The sequence below is a fragment of the Ctenopharyngodon idella genome, chromosome 11 (genome assembly GCF_019924925.1).
Source record: "Ctenopharyngodon idella isolate HZGC_01 chromosome 11, HZGC01, whole genome shotgun sequence".
NCBI classification, from domain to species: Eukaryota; Metazoa; Chordata; class Actinopteri; order Cypriniformes; family Xenocyprididae; genus Ctenopharyngodon; species Ctenopharyngodon idella.
In genome coordinates, this window is record NC_067230.1 from 6,779,643 (window position 1) to 6,798,370 (window position 18,728).

Consider the following 18,728-nt stretch of genomic DNA (forward strand, 5'->3'; position numbering starts at 1 on the left):
CGGTTCAGTTGGGCTCGAGCGCGGGTCGTATGCAGTGTGAGCGCTAACCGTGCCTGAGCACGGAACAGCTGCTACTTTTGTGTGTGCTACTGTCATTATTACGATGGCAAACATCTTTATTACTACTCTGATAGTACACTTGTCAATTCATGTAAGTAATTCGAGTGTATTTGGGTTTATAACGGGCCTGCTTCTCACCTTTGATGAACAGGAATTGTAGTTTGCGAGTAAAGCTGCAAATTCCTCCATTAACATCAGCTGCCTTTGTAATCCTCTGATACGTGCAAGTGAAACTCGATGCGTGGCATGAATGATAATATATATTAAGCAGTATCTTAGCGGAAGTGCATTTCTTCCTGTTTTCTTCCATTCAAAAAGTTGCATCGTATATGATGTAAGCGTGCTCCGGCCCGGAACGTTAGTTGCAGTGTGAGTGCAGGCCAGCGGGGGAGTGGGGAGGGGGGACGTTCGCGCTCGGGCTTGGTTCAAGGCAACCGTGCCTAGTGTGAGTACACCCTAACAGAATTCCATTGAAAGCTCTGCTCAGTTCCACAGCATTCAAACACGTCATTCCAAAAGTTCTACACATCCCTACGCACCTTGTGTATTCGTTTATTAAATATTTTAGCTTTTTTTTTTTTTTTTTTTTTTTTTTTTAAGATTGATTTTTGCAGATTTTTGCCTTTTTATTATGTTAGGATAGTATAGAATGGACAGGAAGTGAAGTGAAGTGGGAGAGAGAGGGGGACGGGATCGGGAAAGGTCTGCGAGCTGGGGTCACCTGAAGCGCAATGACGCTATATGTTGGCAAGGCTATTGGCGGTAACATATTTTAGCTAATTTGATAACGCCCTCACCTGCCAATAAATAGGCATGGTTTTCTATTTATTTATTTATTTTTTAAATTGGTATCTTAACAAATTTCATTGTATTTAAATCAATTTTGCAGATCTTCACTTTCAACCATCACAGAAAATATTTGAAAATATTCCAGATTTCATTGGCCTAATAAAATATTCTAGTAATGTTTTGTCTATTAAGCTCAAAATATATTTCAGTTTTAATGCGAATGCTTATCGTATGTGTAAGCCAAATGCACAGCGTTTCAAAGTATACTCCATTTGATAGTGTGCGTGAACACAGGCACTCAATACATGCACACTAGGAAGTTTTGTCTTGTTCAATGTATCTGCGCTATTTCTCTCCAGAAGTTATTACCGATAAAAATGTCTTTGTACTCGTTTAAACTACAGTTGTGTGTATCTATTCCTTCACATGAGCGCTCTTCAACATGGCCATCTATTGTTGTTGCGTCTCTAGTAGTTTGTTGTTTCATTGGTTTCTTTTTCGACTATGTAAAAACCAGCCTTGGCAGTGTTGACATCTTGTGGACAAACTAATTAGTGCAGTAAAACTTCAATGTGTATGTGCGAGCTGAGTCGTACATTATACTTGCTGTTAGAAAAATCGGACTGCTTCATAAAGTACATGCATACTATGTAGATGATGAAAATTGTATCATGCACACATGTAAAAACTTTAAGTATACTTCAGTGCTGCATTTAAAAACAACCTCAAGATTTAGCCATAATTTCTTTACATTTTTGATGTCACAGGCATGCACTCTCCCATGGGTCCCTGTGGGTATGGGCGGCAGTGGTGGATCTTCTGGTCCATCAGTTGGGAACACCTTCTCTAGCAGCTCACTGAATGCCCTCCAGGCCATTAGTGAAGGTGTTGGCTCTTCTCTACCTTCAGCTCTCAACTCACCTGCCCACAAATCCGACAGCTCTCCCAGCATCAACTCGACCCAATCCAGTCAGCAAGGCCAGGCCGGCAACAACAAACCCAGCGCTGGTGACTCCAAGAGCCCGTCAAGTGCTCACAGCACAGGGTTGGATCAACAACAGGCCTCTTCATCGGAAACCACGGATAAGCCAGACAGTCAGTCCAACAAGGACGGTTCCACTGGGGCGGAAGTCAACCGGAGAGTCCCTGACGGAAAGGGCCACAAGAAGTTACTTCAGTTGCTCACATCCCCAACTGAAGAGATTGGGATTGGGACTGCGACTGGTGGACCCGTCCCAGGTCGTGCCTCCACTCCAATGGGTTCCGACTCAAAGGAGGCAGGAAGTGGCATGATGAGTCCTTCTTCGACGGGGGTGTCCTCCTCATCCGGTTCATCATCGGGGAATAACCTAAATCAGCAAGGCTCGGGAGGAGTGTCGTCTACAGCTTGTCCCAGTGGACATCATGGTTCTCACACCTTACAGGAAAAGCACAAGATACTCCATAAGCTTCTTCAAAATGGAAACACGCCAGATGAAGTGGCTCGCATCACAGCTGAGGCCACTGGAAAGGCCTCTCTTGGTTCGGAGCACCCAGGCGCTGAAGGGAGGAATCTGGATCTCAAACAGGAGCAGCACAGTCCGAAAGAAGGAAAAAAGCCCCAAGCCCTTCTTCACTACCTCCTCAATAAGGATGACTCCAAAGAGCCCAACGCCACAGAGGTCAAGCCAAAGCTGGAGGAGCTGGAAGGGAGAGGGGCCAATGGAGGGCAGGGGTCAGGGGTCACAACCTCCAATTCTAACAACCAGGAGGGCAAAGTCAAGATCGAACCACCCGATGAGGTATTCATGGTTGATTTTTTTTTTTTTTTTGGGGGGGGGGGAGTTATACTTCTCAAGATCACATCAGTCTTATATTTTGGAATTAATAATGAAACTCGGATCCAATTCAGATTTATTTGTTTATTATTCTATAATCAATCCTTTTGTTTTGTTTTTCCAGCTGGATAACTTGGAGAGTATTCTTGGAGGGCTGAGGAATTCTGGTTCTGGAATGTTTGCTGATTCTGGAACTGGAGGGATGGAAGGGGGCAATAAGCAAGGCAATGGACCTAACAGCACCGCACATGGTGAGTCACAACACCTCGAGGGCCTCAAAGCCAGGAGGGGATGTTGAAAATTTAATCTGACTAGATGACAACATGTAAACTTCAACAGAAAATGAACTGGACAAATATTTTAAAGGTAACTGCAGATGACCATGTAGATTACCAAAAGTGCTGCCCATTGTGTTTATTCATAATGCAAATTGTATACATTATTGTGTGTTACAGACCGGGAAGTTGTTGGTATGGGCTCTGGTCAGCGTGTGCCCTTCCAGAGGGCAGTGTCTGTCGATGGTAAACCCTTGAGTGGACCGGGCATGACGGGTAGGAGGAGCGCCCCTTCCTCTCTTGTCAAACAGGAGCACACTGACAACCAGATGGGCATGGGTAAGTCTCATTTTTAAACTTTACTTATATAAATATAGCTAAAACCGTGCATAAATTCATTTTATTGCTGGATTTTAACATTTCCACATGTTGTTCCCAGGAGGTCCAAACAGGCCAATGGGAATGCCCAATCGGCCCCCTATGGCAGGTGCGGGAGATTGGGGAATGTCTGGTTCCGCCGGCAGCCCCGTCGGACACCCTGGCATGGGTCGTGCAGGCATGGACCACAATCCTAAGAGCATGATGGGAGGACCCATGGTTAACCGATCTAACAGCGTTCCTGCAACCAGATCCATGTTGCAGCAGCAGCTGATGGATATGGGTAAGTTCTGTTAATTCAGAATAACTAAAAACCAGCAGTGTGGGCCTATTAAAACAGGTAATATATAAATTTAAATCTTTCAAACTGCATGATGTTGTTTTTGCAGGGCCTTATGATGTAGGAATGGGTATGAATTCGTTCAGAGGGCAGGCACCTCCGCCACAGTCCCCTTCATGGCCAGACAGTGGGATGGGAATGGAGGGACCACAGAATGCAAACAGGTAAATTTAATGATGCTACACTAGAGTTACAGTTTAAGATCATTTGCATGCTGCTTTCAATTATGCCAAATGCTTAAAACTAGTTAGACTTATTCACTAAAATGGACCACATCCTCACATCCAATCACATTTCTTCTCCCCAAAGCCCTTCCAAATTGATTGTTTCATGTTAGCAAACAATAACATTCCAAATAAGAAGGCAGCACTGAATTAAAAAAAAAAAAATTTTGTTTTCAGTCCATAAAATAATATAAATTTATAATAAAAATATAACATTTTAATGTATTCATGTAATTTTATATATACATTGCTGTTCAAAAGTTTGTGGTCGGTAAGATTTTGTTGTTGTTGTTGTTGTTGTTGTTGTTTTTAAAGTCTCTTCTGCTCACCAAGGTTACATTTATTTTATTAAAAATACAAAAAAAAGAAAAAAAGAATTGTGAAATATTATTACAATTTAAAATAACTTTTCTATTTTAAGATATTATAAAATGTAATTTATTGCTGTGATGCAATGCTGAATTTTCAGCATAATTACTCCAGTCTTCAGTGTCACATGATCCTTCAGAAATCATTCTAATATGCTGATTTGCTGCTCAAGAAAAATGTATTATTATTATCAATGTTGAAAAGAGTTGTGTAAAAAAAAAAAAAAAAAAAATTTCCAGGATTCTTTGAATAGAACATTTAAAAACAAAAAAAACAGCATTTTTGGGAAAGAAATTAATACTTTTATTCAGCAAGGGTGCATTAAATTGATCAAAAGTGACAGTAAAGACATTTATAATGTTACAAAAGATTTCTTTAAGCAGCAAATCAGCATTTCTGAAGGATCATGTGACAATGAAGACTGGAGTAATGATAATGAAAATTCAGCTTTGCATCACAGGAATAAATTACATATTAAAATAGAAAAATATTTATATATTTTTAATTGTAATAATAATCTAAACAAAAATTGATTAAGATATGTAATATTTATGTATTTTTATCATATTTGTTGATTAAGAAATAATTTTGTGTATTTTTTTTTTTAAGCACGAAATTTACTTAGATTTATTCTAAATTACTTAATTCAAGATATATTCTCTGAAATCTGCATCTTATTGCTTCTCAAGTAAATGTTTGTTTTAAGGATGTTATGATGGTTTTTATACCCAAAAGTCAATATTGTCCTCTTTGCTCTCTGCTTTTTCTATATCAGACTGCCATTTAATAACTCTCTGGATGATCTTCTGGTCCCTCCATCCACCACTGAGGGTCAGAGTGATGAGCGAGCTCTACTGGACCAGCTGGACTCTCTACTCAACAACACTGACGTCATTGCTCTGGAGGAGATCGACCGTGCCCTTGGCATACCAGATCTCATCAATCAGGTACTCAGCCAGCCCTCTTCATAGAACAGATGTGTTTAGTTTATAAATCGCTATCATCAGTGCTGTGGCGTCAGAGATTTTAGAGCAACCGTCTAGTCACATTCCTTGAAAACCAACATCTTGCGCTTTTCTCCCTTTAGGGACATAGTTCGGACCAGCCCCCTCCGACAGACCCCTTCTCTGGTCCTTGTCCGGGGCCTGACTCTTCTATGGGTATGGAGCCCAAGGGCATGTATGGGCAGGGCTACCCGGGCCCCCCATCTATGGGGATGCAGGGTGGATATGGCCCTGGTCCCAATCCCGGTCCTGGCCCTGGACCTGGTCCCCAGCAGGGGCAGTCTGGACCAGGGTTTAACCCCATGATGAGTCAGATGAGCCAGCAGGGTGGTTTTCCCGGAATGGGTGGTATGGGCGCTATGCATCCTCGTGCTAACATGATGAGAGCTCGGCTGAATACGGCCAAGCCGCTCAGACTACAGCTCCAGCAGAGACTGCAGGGACAGCAGGTGAGCAGCTGCACTCCAATGGCACTCAACTGACAAATATGAGGAAGTGTAATCGATTAACATGGTTTTACAGCTGATCCACGTTTTGGAAATTACACTTTCCCAGAATATATTTGGCTGTATTATTGTGTAATGTATGGCTGTGACCAGGGCTTGACATTAACACCCGCCAACCCGCCAAATGCGGGTAGATTTCTGCAGCTGCGGGTAAGACGGCTATTCCCACTAGCCACTTTGGCGGGTTGAATATATTTTCAGCCTACAGTCTAATGAAAGATAGCTAAGCTTGTTGTAGCACAAAATTACAATCCGATCACAATTCGTTATCTTGCAGTTAGTGAAGGCGGGATCGGTGGAATCGTGCTGAATGACACACAACAGAAGCGCTCTCTCACGTGCGCTCTCTCTCTATTTGTCGGGCGCGCGATCAGCTCTCCTTGTGCCTGAATAGTCAAATACACGCACACGCAGATGTTAAAATGTCCATCGTGTGAACTATCTCGCGTGAATACAATCAGTTATGGCTTAAGTGGACGTAAACATGTGGGTAATTGGATATGTGTCAGTATATTACATCCATGCATTCAGCAGCCCAATTTAATACCTGTCTGTCATTAATAATGAAACAACAGAAGATGTTAAATAAATGTTAAATAAACCTACTGTATCTGAAAAACTCCCTTGCCCACCCGTACGTACCAGCTGATATACCATGTAGGCCTAGTCTTGATTTGGGTGGTCAGTCTGCATTTGAAAGTTTCAGAGGGTTTTAAATCTAGCTAAACAAGTAAAATGACTCAAAATCAAGTAATTTTATCATGTCAAAGTCAACTTTAATCATATAAAATGTAATTTCCCAACAGCAAAATTGTGGCCAGTGAAAATGCTGAGTGGCTAGTAACTTTGGAAAACTACTAGCCACAGTGGCTGGTGAGCAAAAAAGTTAATGTCAAGCCCTGGCTGTGACTACTAATTAATAATAAATAATGGCAGAAAAATCATTATCAATTAGTCAGAACTTTTTGCTATGACATAAACAGCGGGACACCTTTTTATATAAAACATTTACTTGTAATGCTTGTATATTTACATATTTACATTAAAAACATAATGAAATTTATGTAGCTTAACCACATATGGAAGAATATTAATGACAAAAATATCTTTATAAAATTAAATCGATTTATTGGAATAAGCATATTAACAGGGCTTGCATTTTTGAGGACTGCAGTTGAAATTTTTTGTATATTTAAGCAGTGAATATTTCAATTGAACACATTTTAGACGCATTTTAAAAATTCAGTAATCATTCAGTAATAATATTTGCAGATAGACAGACACTAACATGTTACATAATATATTTGTTCTGTAATATTTCACTTTACAAATTTAGCAATTTCTGTGGTTCAAATTCGACCACAATTTCAAGCACATCTGGGTGCTTGCACAAAAGCAGTGCTTTTTGTATATCAAGGGCAATTGACATTAATATACTTCCAGAATAGAACATCCAAAACAGCAAGAGAGTGATTAAATGTTGCTGTTGTCAGTAAACTTCTGATATTTGTAACATTTGTCACACATCTTGTAACTTTTGAATGCTTCTTTGCTGCAGTTTTTGAACCAGAACAGGCAGGGCATGGGGATGAGGCCAGATAACAACCCTGCCGGAAACCCTGGCATGAGACCTAGCATGCAGCCAGGCATGGGCGGACAGGTACTTTCTTACTCCTTTACTGAAATCTGAAACCATATATATATATATATTCTCTTTCTAATATCACCCTTATATCAACCATCTTTCAGCCTGGCTTTCTGAATGCTCAGATGATGGCCCAGCGTAGCCGAGAAATGATGAATCTTCAAACAGAGGTATAAACAGATCATATTCATATGTGTTTGCATTCATCGTGTGGAGTTGCATATGTCATACTTAACCCCCAATGAAAATTTATGTAGTGTAACTGAAGTATACGATTTTATGTAAGACTGATGTGAGAAATCATAACTAGTGTTACCCTTTTCAGATTTTACCATTGGTTTCTTCTTTTCTGCAGATGAGAAGACAAAGGATGATGATGATGATGCAGCAGCAGCAACAGCAGCAGGTTGCAGCCGGAGGCTTCAGTCCCCCTCCAAATGTCACAGCTCCCACAGGAATGGACAATCCGATGGGAGGACCGCCAATGAACCAGCCCGGCCAGCAGGCCTTTAACTATGGAGGCAACTATGGTAGGCTAGTTATCATATTGGGATCTCATTGTTTAAAGTCTTCACAAAACAGAAGTTGCGATAATCTTTTTTCCCTTTTGTGACATATATCCGAGTGAAACTGCTTCTTGAACAAGAAAAAATGTAGGACGGGACTTGATTTTGTCCATTGGGAATTGATTAGATGGTTGTGGTTTGCTATTGCTGCGATCTCATGTGAGTGACAGGTTGTCCCGCCCTTGCGGGCAAATTAGGTGCAGATTGTGAACCACTCTCTACTGCAGGGAAGGACAATTTATGCACATATATTTATAAAAGTATCAAAATATGGGGATACTTTTTTTTTTTTTTTTTTTTTTTTTTTTTAAACATATTTTTATTAAGCTTTTTTGGTGCAAAGCACAAAAGTACAAAAGACCGTCAGTAGGGGACACTTTTTTTTTTTTAATGTGCCCAAATAATAGAAACACTCCTGAAATGCACTAATTACATAGTGGTGGCATTAGAATAGAATATTGATTATTTAAGGCATATCGATTGCAAATTATGCACTTTCTTCTTGCTTTCTTGTAAATATCTCTGTGTTGTGATTGCAGGTATGGGCCAGCAGGGGGACCCTTCATTTGTGGGAACAGGCAGCAGCCCCCCTAACAATATGATGTCTGGTCGTATGGGTGGCCCTCAGAATCCCATGATGCAGCAGCACCCACAGAGCAATCCCATGTACCAGTCAGCAGAGATGAAAGGCTGGGGACAGGGGCCCATGCCTATGAATAAGTAAGTTATAAACCCTTATGCAGCATAAAAGCTGTGGAAATGTCAGACAATTTTTGATTTCAGTCCTTGAAAAATGACACTTAAAAATAAAAATGACACTTAAAGGCCTGTTAACTATAATAATAAAGATATAGTTTTAAAAGTTGTAAAAGAAGAGCAGTGTCCACACCACAACTATAATGATAACAGCACAGAGAAAAAAAAATATATTGTAACCACGTTCACAATGTTTTTTTTTTTGTTTGTTTGTTTTTTTGTTTTGTTTTTGTTTTTTGTTTTTTTTAGCTGATGAACGATAAAAACAGACAGCCAATCAGAATCCGTCCTGCTTTAAGGAGCTCGAGCATAATTGCAGCGTGCAATAACTTAGAATAATCAGAATGATATCATTTGCTGGTGTGAATGCTAATATAGTTATCGTTATATTTATTGTTCTTGTTGTGAATGGTCCTTAAGTCTTGAAAATGTTATTACTATATTTATAACTATATAACGTTACTTATTACTATATACTGGAAACTACTATAGTTATAAAAAAAATATATATATATATATAGAATACAAAGAAAGATATAAATATGTAATTTAATATTTTATTTTAGATATTATATTACTGTTTTATATAATATTTATTATTATATATTATTGTTATTATCTATAAATAAGCTTTTCTAGTTATGCTCAGTTCTAAAATATTTATCCTGCTAGAAATGCTATAAAATTATTTTTGTAAAATTTAGAAATGTATTTGTCAAAAGCAGTGTTGTTAACTTAACCTGAAAAAAAAAAAAAAAATTAAAGCTAAATAGAGATACTTAACAAAAAGTAATGAAAATGACAAAAGCACATAAAATGACTAGAACTTAAACTAAAATTAAAATTAATAAATATTATAATACTATATGAATAATACTAAAATAACACTGATGTGGTACACTGTGCTAAATAAATGGAGAACTTTTCAAACAACAAGAACAATTGTGAATTAATTGAACCTGTCAGTCAAACTGGTTTTATCTGTTTCCTAGTTCATACTCTCAGCAGCAGCAATATCCCCAGCAGGGGGCGCCGGGACAATACGGGGGAATGATGATGAACGGTTCCATGCAGGGGGGTGTAAATGGCAACGGTACAGGGCAGATGCCCCCAATGCAGGGCCAGATGGGCATGAACGCCATGGGCATGGGACGCATGCCAATGGGACCCGATCAGGTACAGGCTGCGTTGATTCAGTTACATTCGTATAACTGCATTAAAACACGTCACGTTACTTTGACTTATCTGTGCATGTATAATGTGTTTTACAGAAGTACTGCTGAGGCGATGAGCCATCTCTGTCAAAGCTGGAGTCTAACTCGGACTCGCACATCAGTCCAGTGAGGAAATGTCAACATGAAGCTATAAAATACGCCTCGTAGAGGAGAAATCACTGGAACTCTTCAGTGAAAACTTGACTGAGAGAGAGAAAAAGACATCGAAAGGGAAAAAGAGAGAAAGAGAGAGACTCGAGCCTTCTCTGTGGGGGTTTTTCGGAGTATGCCCAGTAGCAAGTGCAGCAGGCTCTCTCTCCTGTCCCACGTGGCTGTACTGCAGTACACAACATAACCACCAGGGGGAACAGAGTAGGAACGGTTGTGGTACAACTTGACAGTGTGGGGAGCACTTTATTTTAAGGCTAGTACGGAAAAGGATAGTTGCAATATATTTCTTGCTTTTCTAGCCTTATAGAACGATTATGTGCATATTGTCTATTTTGAATTTGTTTCGGACAAGCCTTGTTTTAATTAAAAACCGTGGGAATTGTAAGCACCAGAACTTCATCACTTACGCATATCAAAGCAATAATCCTCCTCTCAATCCACCGAAGTGGTGTGTCAACAAAAAGCAAATGGTACTGCAGTATTAGACAGGATTTTTTTCTTTTATTTTTGTGTGAATAAGATTGGAATTGTAAATACTGTATGCTACATATGTATCATACATGCTTTTACTACATACTTTTTTTGCACAGAGTTTGGGCCCGGTTAGGTCCATCTTATCTATATTTTAGGTCAATACTGCTCTGGGTTTTACATCTATTCTAACTTTTATTAAAGGGAGAAAATATTTTATTTTTATCTGTTCCAGCACAGCCTCTTTTTCTTTTTTTCCAACAATGACTGCCATTATGTTTGGATGGCACTTTTTTTAATCGCAGACATGTTATGCAGTGACGGTTTCATCATTTTATTTTCATTTCCTTTTTTCGTTCTGACCAGAAAAAAAAAAAAATGGTGCAAGTTTTCAGATTACGCTTGATGTTGCTCTTTAAGCTAGCTCTTATTAAGGAAAATAACTCACTTTCTCACTGTATCGTACTGTCGGTTCTTCGGAAATCTACCTTTAAGAAACATGCACAATCCAAAGATATTTTTTCAGTTTTTTCTTTTTCTGTTTTCTCAAGTTTGATTACAGAAATGTATCCATTTATATATGTTTTTGCGCAAATGCGCAGAGTAAAAGGTACATATCATATGAACATATTACTACATATTATGATTTTGTACTATATACTGTATACATACAAAACCAAGTATACCTGTTTATTTTTAAGGCCAGTTAATATTTTAGCAGTATTGTCTGTGCTTTTGGAGGGTTTCTCTATCATGCGGTTTGTTCGCTCTTCAGTTTAAGTTTTGTAAGATTTTAATAATTATGAATTATCTACAGAACTGCCAAGATAAATTGTGACTACACACCTCATTTTAAAACGTTTCTTAAACCACTTTTAAGAGCCTCTCGGATGTGCTTTTTAAAAGTACGAGTAATAAGGAATCCATTCTGACAAAGACGCTCATCCGTGCATCTCTGTATTGCAGTGATCCTCAGCCGCTTCATTAATCAAGTCTTTACCATCAGTGACTTCAAATAATGCTGATTCCCATGTGCAGGAATGAAATACAATGGGGAAACTAATAAGTCAGTCAGTCTCTTCAGGAAAGCAACACTATAATTTGTGTTCATTTCGCTAGATTACTGTTGATTGCGACAAAGTATATTTTGAAATGATAATTCCGGGAAATTGAGGTTATTCTGGTGTGTTTTCAGAACTGGTTGACGTAAAGGTGTGAACATGGAAGATAAGCTCACATTTTACAGGATGTAAATTACATTACACTTAATTATTTTGCTTGATGTTGATATTGTTGTAAATAAAAGTTCTATTTAAACGTGACACGTGTTCTGCAGTTTGTGTACCTATACTTTATTTTTTTTTTTTTGATGACAAATTTGTACTAAGAAGTGATCTAAATTTCAGAAAAGCTTATTTTGAGGACACCCTCGTTTGTAAAAACTGTAAAAAATGAAGTAAATTAAGTTTTCAGTCCAGTTTTGCTTATATTCTTTATAACTAGTATTGTTTTACATACAGCAAGTCTATGGAATGTCCCAATTAACACAGCTGTGTGTGTGTGTGTGTGTGTGTGTGTGTGTGTGTGTGTGTAGGTTGTGGGGACCACAAAGATTTTTTTGGTCCCCATTAAGGAAAACAACTTATAAGTCATCCTAAATTATGTTTTTTGAAGATGTAAAAATGCATAGTTTTCTGTGATGGGTAGTTTTAGGGTTATGGGATAGAATATACAGTTTCTACAGAATAAAAATCCCCATAGAAAGTCCCCATAAAACATGAAAACCCAACATGCGTGTGTGTGGTACAGGTGTTCCCTATATGTTGTAAGGACGAAATGTCCCCATAAGGATAGTAATACCAGGAATTCCATGAATCATATCAATTTTTTTGTAAAAATAGAAACCCAACGTGTGTGTGTATAGTGAAACATGTTCAAAACTGACTTTTGAGGACATTTGAAGTGCTTTTCACTATGTTTAAGGCTATTTTAACCTACATATATCATCAGGTTTTGTTTTTGAGGGTTAATAGTTTAGTAGGTGGAGTTTATGTATATAGAAAGTCCCCATAAAACATGGAAACCCAACGTGTGTGTGGTTCAGGTATTCCCTATATGTTGTAAGAATGAAATGTCCCCATAAGGATAGTAATACCATGTTCAAAACTGACTTTTGAGGACATTTGAAGTGCTTTTCACTATGTTTAAGGCTATTTTAACCTACATATATCATCAGGTTTTGTTTTTGAGGGTTAATAGTTTAGTAGGTGGAGTTTATGTATATAGAAAGTCCCCATAAAACATGGAAACCCAACGTGTGTGTGGTTCAGGTATTCCCTATATGTTGTAAGAATGAAATGTCCCCATAAGGATAGTAATACCAGGAATTTTTTCAGTATAAAAATCATTATGTCTATGGAATGTAACTGTAAAAGATAGAGCTATGTGTGTATGTATTGTGAAACATGTTCAAAACTTACTTTTGAGGACATTTGAAATGCTCTTCACTATGTGTAAGGCTTCTTTAACCTACATATATCAACAGGTTTTGTTTTTGAGGGTTAATAGTTTAGTAGGTGGAGTTTAGTAAGTAAATGAACAAAATATCATCGCAGGCGAATTAAAAAAAACAAAACAAAAAAAAAACACTTAAAAAAAGTCCTCATCAATACAGGTAAAGCAACATTAGTGTGTCCTCCTCACGGTGTAAAACTGCTAAAATCACCTACCTCACCGTTCAAGTGGCTTAAAGCGACTAAATAAGGATTTCATTAAAATCTAAATACCTCAAAATGTTTCTGTGATGGTACAGAAAATATTAGTTCAAAACAAAAAGTCATTAGTCAACGGAAAGTCTTTAACACACCAATATGTGTGTGTTTGGGATCTGATGGAGGAAGGTAAAATAAAGTTCACCGTGTTACCACAGAGGGGCGCTAGAGACTAAAATGTCCTGCCTCAACTACAAAACGAACTTTATTCTTGAAAGGGGATTGTCTTATTAACAGGCTGTAAGTAAGTATCATTCAATGAAAACAATGAGCATATGATTTTCTAAAAATGGATTTGGCCTACAGATCATCCATCACTTTTCCGTCTGTCTTGAGAGAAGTTTCAATAGTCTACTTAGCCTACATGCTAGGCTAATCGTTTTAATTTGGAGGGGGGTGGGGGGTACTTTATAACTATAATTAATTTAAATATCTCGCACTAGCCTGAAAAACAACATGTTCTTTTTGTCTCCCCGTTTCAAAACTCGTGCTGTTGAGCTTAGTTGATGTTCTAGTGGAAAAGTTGGCTGTATAATGTGTGGCGCTATGTTTAAATGCGCTAAGTTCTTATTAAAAGAAGCTTTCGTTGTAGTATGTGGGAAACTATACAGAGGGAGTGAGAGTTCCTTGGCCGTGTTCCCGGCCCAGCTGCAGCCCGGGCTTGCGGATTACTGTTTGTTAATGTTTCAATCAGCTGTGTGCCGAGGAATGTGGAGCGATTTAACCTGAACTTCCCCAGGTGTGCGGCGGCGCCGCTCAGTCTGCGCCCTCCCCTGCCCTTGGCACAAAGCGATCACACAAACACAATCACACACACTGGCCGAGCCGCACATCGCGAGGCCTGCAGCTGCGCGCATCACACCGCAGGGAAATGAGAAAAACATTGCACCAGGGAGACGGAATAAATCTTATAACGAACTGCCTTTTTCTCGGAAAACACTTAACCCTTCCGCTACCCGTATGCGTTAAAATAAGCTGAATTATAGATTTAAAACGAGTTAGCAAATATCACTATAGCTAAAAATAACTTTAATAGACAACGAAGCAATACTTAACCAATTAAATGTGTGTTAATAGCCTACTTAAATACACAAATAATTTTATTTCATTTTTTTTTAAGGAAAGATGAGTTCCCTCTCTTCCATCTGAGTAAACTTTAGACTTTTCTATTTATTTTGCCTTTTGTTTATATTCCTTGTTATTGTAGTTAAATCAGATATGGCCTGTATCTTAAGATGAAATGTTGCTGTAGACCAACTAAATTTGTTTGTGAATTTTCAAAGAGATAAAGTGAACCCACTAAAATTGAAAGTTTAATGGCTGATTTTGTGTTTCATTTATACACTAAATCAAAGCTACAATCTGCAGTGAGAAGTTCACTTTCAGTTCATTTACTGACGCAGTAAATCAAGTTGAAATTGAGAACTCAATTTAATTGTAGCTATAATGGCAGAAATTGTGTAGTAACAACAATGTAACATGAAGAAAACATGTTACAGCAAAATGTTTAATGTATTAACCGGCTAATGACCTCTACTCTTGTGAAACAAACTCATTTTAAATGGAAAAATTGACCAAATAAACTTTTTAAAAATATTTAAGTTCAACTTTGACTCATTCTCACATACAAAAAGTGACCAAACAAGTCCAAAATATGTCTCATTTTCACGTTTTAATAAAAAAAACCCAATATACATTGTAAAAAACACAATAAAGCATTCACATCATATGTCATTGTAATATACAATACATTCTTTCGCTCAGTAATCTGAGAAAACATTTACAACAAAATAGAATTTTTTCTAAAGAGTTAAGAAAACATTGAAGAAACTTTGACCGAGAGGGAAATGCATGAACTAAGTGAATAATCGCCATGGATTCCACAGCTAACACACATCGGTATGTTTGGGAAGATCTCGAGAGATAGAGAGCACGTCACACTTCTTATGTCCACGGGTTTTGTGACTCTCTACTGAAATTTGTTTTCCTCTACAACAGGAGAATGAGACTCTCCCAACACAGTTCAAGGCGTCACGGCGGTTCTCCATCATCACCTCAGCGCACCTTGTTGTTTCTTCGCGATGCTTCTTTCAGTTGATGTGAAACCGGAGCATCAAGCTTTAACGGCACATGATTCGGTCATCTGAACAGCCATTCTGCAAGAGAAGAGGGGAAACATCATGAGTTCAGTCATTCTTGTCATGAATAGATCATTTATTTGAACAGAAAGCACCATATATAGCCTAGTATTTGATATTTACCTCAACGGAGATGCTGGCCAGTTCCGCGTTCAGCGTCGTGAGGGGAGTGCGGGGAGCGGAGCTCTGATTCTTCTTGCTCTCCAGCTCTACCTGCAAGTCCCAGATGTAATCAATAACGTGCTGCAGGATCTCCATCTTGCTGGCTTTCTTGTTGGTCGGTAGCGTGGGCACCAGCTCTTTCAGTTTGCTGTAGCAGCTGTTCATGTCCTGGAGAAACATGGTCATCTGCTCGTCCAGCAGCGGGATCTTGCATTTGGAGATGGCCAGGCTCTGGTCGGAGAGGCAGCGGACAACATCTTCGCCTCCAACTTTGCCGCTCTTCAGCGCGCAGGTAGGTCCCACAACTTTCATTTTGGCTGTAAAAGTTGACGATTAAGTCAAAGAGATTGAGTTGAAGCGATACGCTCGTACTCCTTTAAGGTCTTGAGTCGTCGAGAGTGCGATGACAGTTCACCACATGCTCACAGTGCCGAGTTGTTCGGTATATAAAGGATTTCGGGGCTTGTGGGCGTCACCAAACACTCGTGTTTGCAGGCCTGGGCCAATAGGGTTTCACCGGAGTCCCTCGCTGAGCCAATGACGGCGCGGCTCTGTTATCGCAGTTACAATATGCTTGGGGGATGGTGTTACAAATGGAAACAAATGTGTGTCTTCTGCGGATGATCTGTGGATATCCAGCTGTCCGTGCACTCCACAGGTGAAGCAGACAGATCAAGCGGAGGGTGGGGGTGGTCGAGGATCAACAGGCAACAGTTATTACTTTTAAATGAAACAAGCTTTCTTCGTATGTGGGCTGCTTCAAGAAACAAAGCACACTGTAAAATGTTTCATCAGCATCTTTGTTTCCATCCATTTAACTCGTCACAGTCATTTCTGCCATTATGCAGCGCGAAATGTGCACCTTGAACACATGTGCGTGTTCATAATGCAAACAAAGTTTCAAAACATATTTTAAGTAGGCTACACACGTGCACACAAAATACAAATATGATTTTTTTGGATGCTAAAAAGTTTTTCTTTTTAAATCAACGACCTTTACACATAGGCTACACTGTAAAAAAAAAAAAAAAAAAAAAAAATAAAATCATGATTTGTTATCACAACATTTTTTCTTTTGTCAAATGAACTTCAATAATTAATGTGGTTCAGATAACATAATCTTTTGAGTTTCTGTTGATTACACCCATCGCCTTAATTGTATTAACTCAAATTTTTAATTTCGATGAACTCAATAACTTAAGGCAACCAACTTACTTTTTTAAGTTAAATCAATTTTTCTTTTTTTTTACAGTGTAGTCACATAACAACAAAATGGCTTTATGCATTTGGTTATGCCACACTGATTTTGATAATATTAATAGCCTATTTTAAAACAAAACTGCTTCATTGTTTTTTTTTTTTTTTTTTTCTTTTTGTAAAGGAATATGCCAAACTATTTATGTTGCTTTTCAAGAATTTCAGACTGTTAGAGCAGCAGTGAAACTTTTTTACAGTGCATTCTTAAGCCATGAAATTATAAATCATTGCTTAATATCAAATAGGCCTATTTGTTTTGTGGTTTGCATAAAATCTGATAAAATCGTGATTCAACAGGACATGATATACATTAGACATATATTGTGAACTGTTGCCTAAGTAGGCTAGGCTATAGGTTTGCATGCTAAATTAATGTTATTGATACCATTACATTTAAACTAGCTATTTTGTGTTCAGTAGGCAGTATTTTGTATTGTATAAAGTATTCATAGTCCATTACCCTACAGTAAGTATATGACTTGTAGATAGTGCTGAGATTTATCCTCAATCAAGTCTCACCACGATATCATTTTTATTCAAATTTTTTCTCTATCTGTTAATTTTCCACCAATGATTGTCTTATTGTCTTTCTCTGAATGTTTCCTCGCGCAAACTTTCAAATTCCTTCATATGTGCGCGTCGCCTTGAGCGCGCACTCACATAACTTTGCATTGCTGTGCTCTGATTCTTCCCCCAGATTGTCCAAACAAACCGAAGCAGACTGCCGGGCGCCAGCGCCGTGACGTCACCCATTCATTCGAGCCTTGACGCCTGTCAGCCTGGCGCCGAGCGGGCGGTCTCTATAGCAACAACAAACAACAGGCTAGCATCCCTCCACTCTCCCCCATTCACCTGCGCGCTACGGAATCCTGAGAACAAACTGGTCAGTGCTCATTTATCACTTAAAACCTCTGATGCGATTACCGCTCCGCGCACCTGCAAACTGCCATTGTCGTCCTGCGAAAGACTCTTGTAAAGACACAAAAAGTGAGAGACAAAGTGAAAAATAGCCTATTGAGCCAGTGCTTTTTAGATTCAATAGGGAAACTTTTATTTTATTGCGATTTTAAAAAAGTTAATTGTTAATACTCATTATTTTTGTGGGAGTATTTTTTAAAACTATTTAAAAATAATATGAATAAAATAGGCTATATCTTTTATTTATTTTTATTTATTAAAAAATAAGCAGTTCTGCATTTTTTATAATTTGAAAAAAAAGTTTGTCCACTAAATAAAAAGTAAACATGCAAGACGCCATTTTGTTATCATTTGCCAAGAAAATTATAAAACAGAGAGGACCATTTTATTTGCAATGTATGTACTTTTTATAATAGTAATGGGAGAATTTTACTTAAAATAAAACCTAAATATGCACGAATGTGTGCACGTTATTTTTACCGATGGCTCGTGCACATAGCTGTACATCCTGCAGGAGTTCGAGGGACTGGAGCGTTTCTGGCTCGGTCACAGCTGAGCGGGGTTGAGGGGAGGCGGAGGAGGAGCTGAACAATGGGAGTGCAGTATCGGGACTGTGAGAGAGAATCTCGGCTGGAGCCGACGAGTCTGGAGCGCCCCTCCACTCGCTCATCCCGCTTTTGTTCAGCTGCGCAAGCTATCAGCACTTCCTACCGACTCCAACAATAAGCCCTCACAGCTGGGCTCTCCAAAGCCTGTTTACTGCACATCAAGGCAAAGAGAGGCAAAGAGTGTAACATCCCCCTTACACACACTCACACACCCTTATGAACTCTTGGTAAAATATAAAACATATTCCTAGAAGTGGAGAAAGGAAGTTCAAAGAAAAAGTTATTCAAA

At 38.6% G+C, this 18,728-nt stretch overlaps 2 protein-coding genes across 2 annotated transcripts in view; one reads left to right on the forward strand and one right to left on the reverse strand.

Moving 5' to 3' along the window:
* ncoa3 (nuclear receptor coactivator 3) overlaps window positions 1–11,907 on the forward strand; it is a 45,818-nt gene extending 33,911 nt beyond the window's left edge. Inside the window, 14 exon segments of the mRNA XM_051911808.1 lie at window positions 1,617–1,636; window positions 1,638–2,630; window positions 2,791–2,917; window positions 3,122–3,280; window positions 3,381–3,602; window positions 3,709–3,823; window positions 5,028–5,199; window positions 5,340–5,705; window positions 7,321–7,422; window positions 7,512–7,577; window positions 7,763–7,937; window positions 8,513–8,693; window positions 9,722–9,905; window positions 10,001–11,907. Coding sequence (XP_051767768.1) covers window positions 1,617–1,636; window positions 1,638–2,630; window positions 2,791–2,917; window positions 3,122–3,280; window positions 3,381–3,602; window positions 3,709–3,823; window positions 5,028–5,199; window positions 5,340–5,705; window positions 7,321–7,422; window positions 7,512–7,577; window positions 7,763–7,937; window positions 8,513–8,693; window positions 9,722–9,905; window positions 10,001–10,012 — 2,894 coding nt within the window. The 3' untranslated portion in view covers window positions 10,013–11,907.
* A 3,102-nt stretch (window positions 11,908–15,009) lies between these two features.
* On the reverse strand, window positions 15,010–16,098 carry id1 (inhibitor of DNA binding 1, HLH protein). Its single transcript, XM_051913116.1, has 2 exons — window positions 15,618–16,098; window positions 15,010–15,512 (listed from the first exon to the last, which is right to left on the reverse strand). The coding sequence occupies exons 1-2, from the start codon at window positions 15,966–15,968 to the stop codon at window positions 15,477–15,479; spliced, it is 387 nt and encodes a 128-aa protein (XP_051769076.1). The 5' UTR covers window positions 15,969–16,098; the 3' UTR covers window positions 15,010–15,476.
* Between the last annotated feature and the right edge of the window lie 2,630 nt (window positions 16,099–18,728).

Bases quoted from the DNA above. Each gene is read 5' to 3' on its own strand.
- id1 (XM_051913116.1), bottom strand. From the start codon at position 15,968: ATGAAAGTTGTGGGACCTACCTGCGCGCTGAAGAGCGGCAAAGTTGGA. The intron at 15,513-15,617 runs GTAAATATCAAA...CTTCTCTTGCAG, and splicing joins TGGCCAGCATCTCCGTTGAG to AATGGCTGTTCAGATGACCG.